Source organism: Grammomys surdaster, unplaced genomic scaffold, assembly GCF_004785775.1.
Source record: "Grammomys surdaster isolate TR1022 unplaced genomic scaffold, NIH_TR_1.0 345, whole genome shotgun sequence".
Taxonomy (NCBI): Eukaryota; Metazoa; Chordata; class Mammalia; order Rodentia; family Muridae; genus Grammomys; species Grammomys surdaster.
The window spans coordinates 1,332,984-1,334,865 of NW_021604764.1; the positions used below are offsets into that span (position 1 = coordinate 1,332,984).

The 1,882-nt window shown below is 47.8% G+C and overlaps 1 protein-coding gene across 1 annotated transcript in view; it reads left to right on the forward strand.

The window, feature by feature from the left end:
- Peg10 (paternally expressed 10) overlaps positions 1-927 on the forward strand; it is a 4,101-nt gene extending 3,174 nt beyond the window's left edge. Inside the window, 1 exon segment of the mRNA XM_028779146.1 lies at positions 1-927. This exon segment is cut by the window's left edge and continues 184 nt beyond it. Within this exon segment, the coding sequence (XP_028634979.1) occupies positions 1-927 (927 nt within the window).
- The last annotated feature ends 955 nt before the right edge of the window (positions 928-1,882 follow it).

Genomic DNA, 1,882 nt, shown 5'->3' on the forward strand with positions numbered 1-1,882 from the left:
GATCCACAGCAGCATCCGGATCCACAGCAGCATCCGGATCCACAGCACCATCAGCATCCGGATCCACAGCAGCATCCGGATCCACAGCAGCATCCGGATCCACATCAGGATCTCCATCCGAATCCTCATATGGATCCACAGCTGCATCCACAGCTGCATCCACAGCTGCATCCTCAGCTGCATCCACAGCTCCATCCACAGCTCCATCCACAGCTCCATCCACAGCTCCATCCACAGCTCCATCCACAGCAGCATCCTCATCTCCATCCACAGCCACCATTCTACACCGTGGGTGGATACAGAGTTTTCCAACCTGTAAGGTATTACTACATCCAGAATGTGTATACACCTGTGGATGAGAATGTCTATCCGGGTAACCGGCAGGTTGACCCTAACATTGAGACGATTCCTGGAGCGCACAGCATTCCCAGTGGGCATTTGTACTCACTGTCTGAATCTGAAATGGCTGCCCTGCGAAACTTCGTGGACAGGAATGTGAAAGATGGGCTCATGACTCCCACCGTCGCACCCAATGGAGCCCAAGTCATGCAAGTGAAAAGAGGGTGGAAACTCCAAGTCACTTGCCGAGCTCCACAGAGCGGCACCATCCAAAATCAGTACTGTCGCCTGTCTCTTCCAAATATGGGAGACCCTGCACACCTGGCAACCTATGGTGAATTTGTCCAAGTTCCTGGCTACCCATTTCCTGCCTATGTCGTCTATACAGGTCCTCAGATGATGACTGCGTGGTACCCAGTAGGACGAGATATACATGGAAGAATAATCGTTGTACCTGTTGTAATCACCTGGGGTCATCACCAGCCTCCAGTGCCCCAGTATCCTCCTCCGCAGCCACCGCCGCCACCGCCGCCGCCGCCGCCACCTCCACCACCACCTCCACCAGCATCATCCTGCAGTGCTGCGTAGATATCTGTCATGTCCTTCATAGTCTTCTGCCCTCAACTTGATCCTGTGGAGCTTCTCAATCAAGGACTGTGTGCTACTGAATCTTCACCCTGCCTGAGGTACAGAGGCATACAGGGCAGTGTCCATCTTGACTGCCAAATGTCTTTACAAAGAAGCTGATACAGACACAGGCCATGCAGACTTCTTACAGAGGGAGAGAAGAAGGAGAGGAGGACATGACCTGCCCATATCCTGGGCACCTTCTGAAGGAAGCCAGACTTTTAAGGTGCAGTATGGAAAGGCTTCCGTGATCCTCTTACTGCACCCCATGAAACTTCACCATCTTCAAACTCCATTTCATGACTCCGTTAATTTTCAAGGAGCAGCAACTGACTGGTTCTCTGCAACATGAAACACCTCAGCTTGAAAAGGAAGTGCTCTCTCAGACTGACCGTGACTGTACTTTAGAGCACCGGACATCGTTTTGAAGATACGGACTTCTAAGACTGGAGTCTCTTGCTACTACCTTGAAACATTTGTCTAACCTCTGTTTGATTCTCTACCACTACCTTTAACCCTGCTGCAGGATTTGTCACCGTTCTGCCTGATTGCTAAGACTCCATTTTGCTGCTATGCAAGGAGATGAAAGAGGCAGGCCTAAAGGAGCCTGTGTTTCAACACAGTCTCCAATTGCCAAACACAGTTTGAGCAGTAGGACATAACATGGTTTTTTTTCTTTAATCTGTCATGAATGTTAATGGTGAAGTTTCCTTTTCCATCAGCATTATCTCTTTCTTACCCTTGAATTTTTTTTTTTTTATTCTTGTTATTTTGGTTTTGGGTTTTTTTTTTGGTTTGTTTGTTTTTTTTTAAGTGTTGGCTATGCTTTCAGAATTTCTATTAACTTGCAATTCGGCCTTTAAAAATCACCAAAAGAAATTATTCAAATTAATTGGCTATTGTTTCTTGTTCAGTG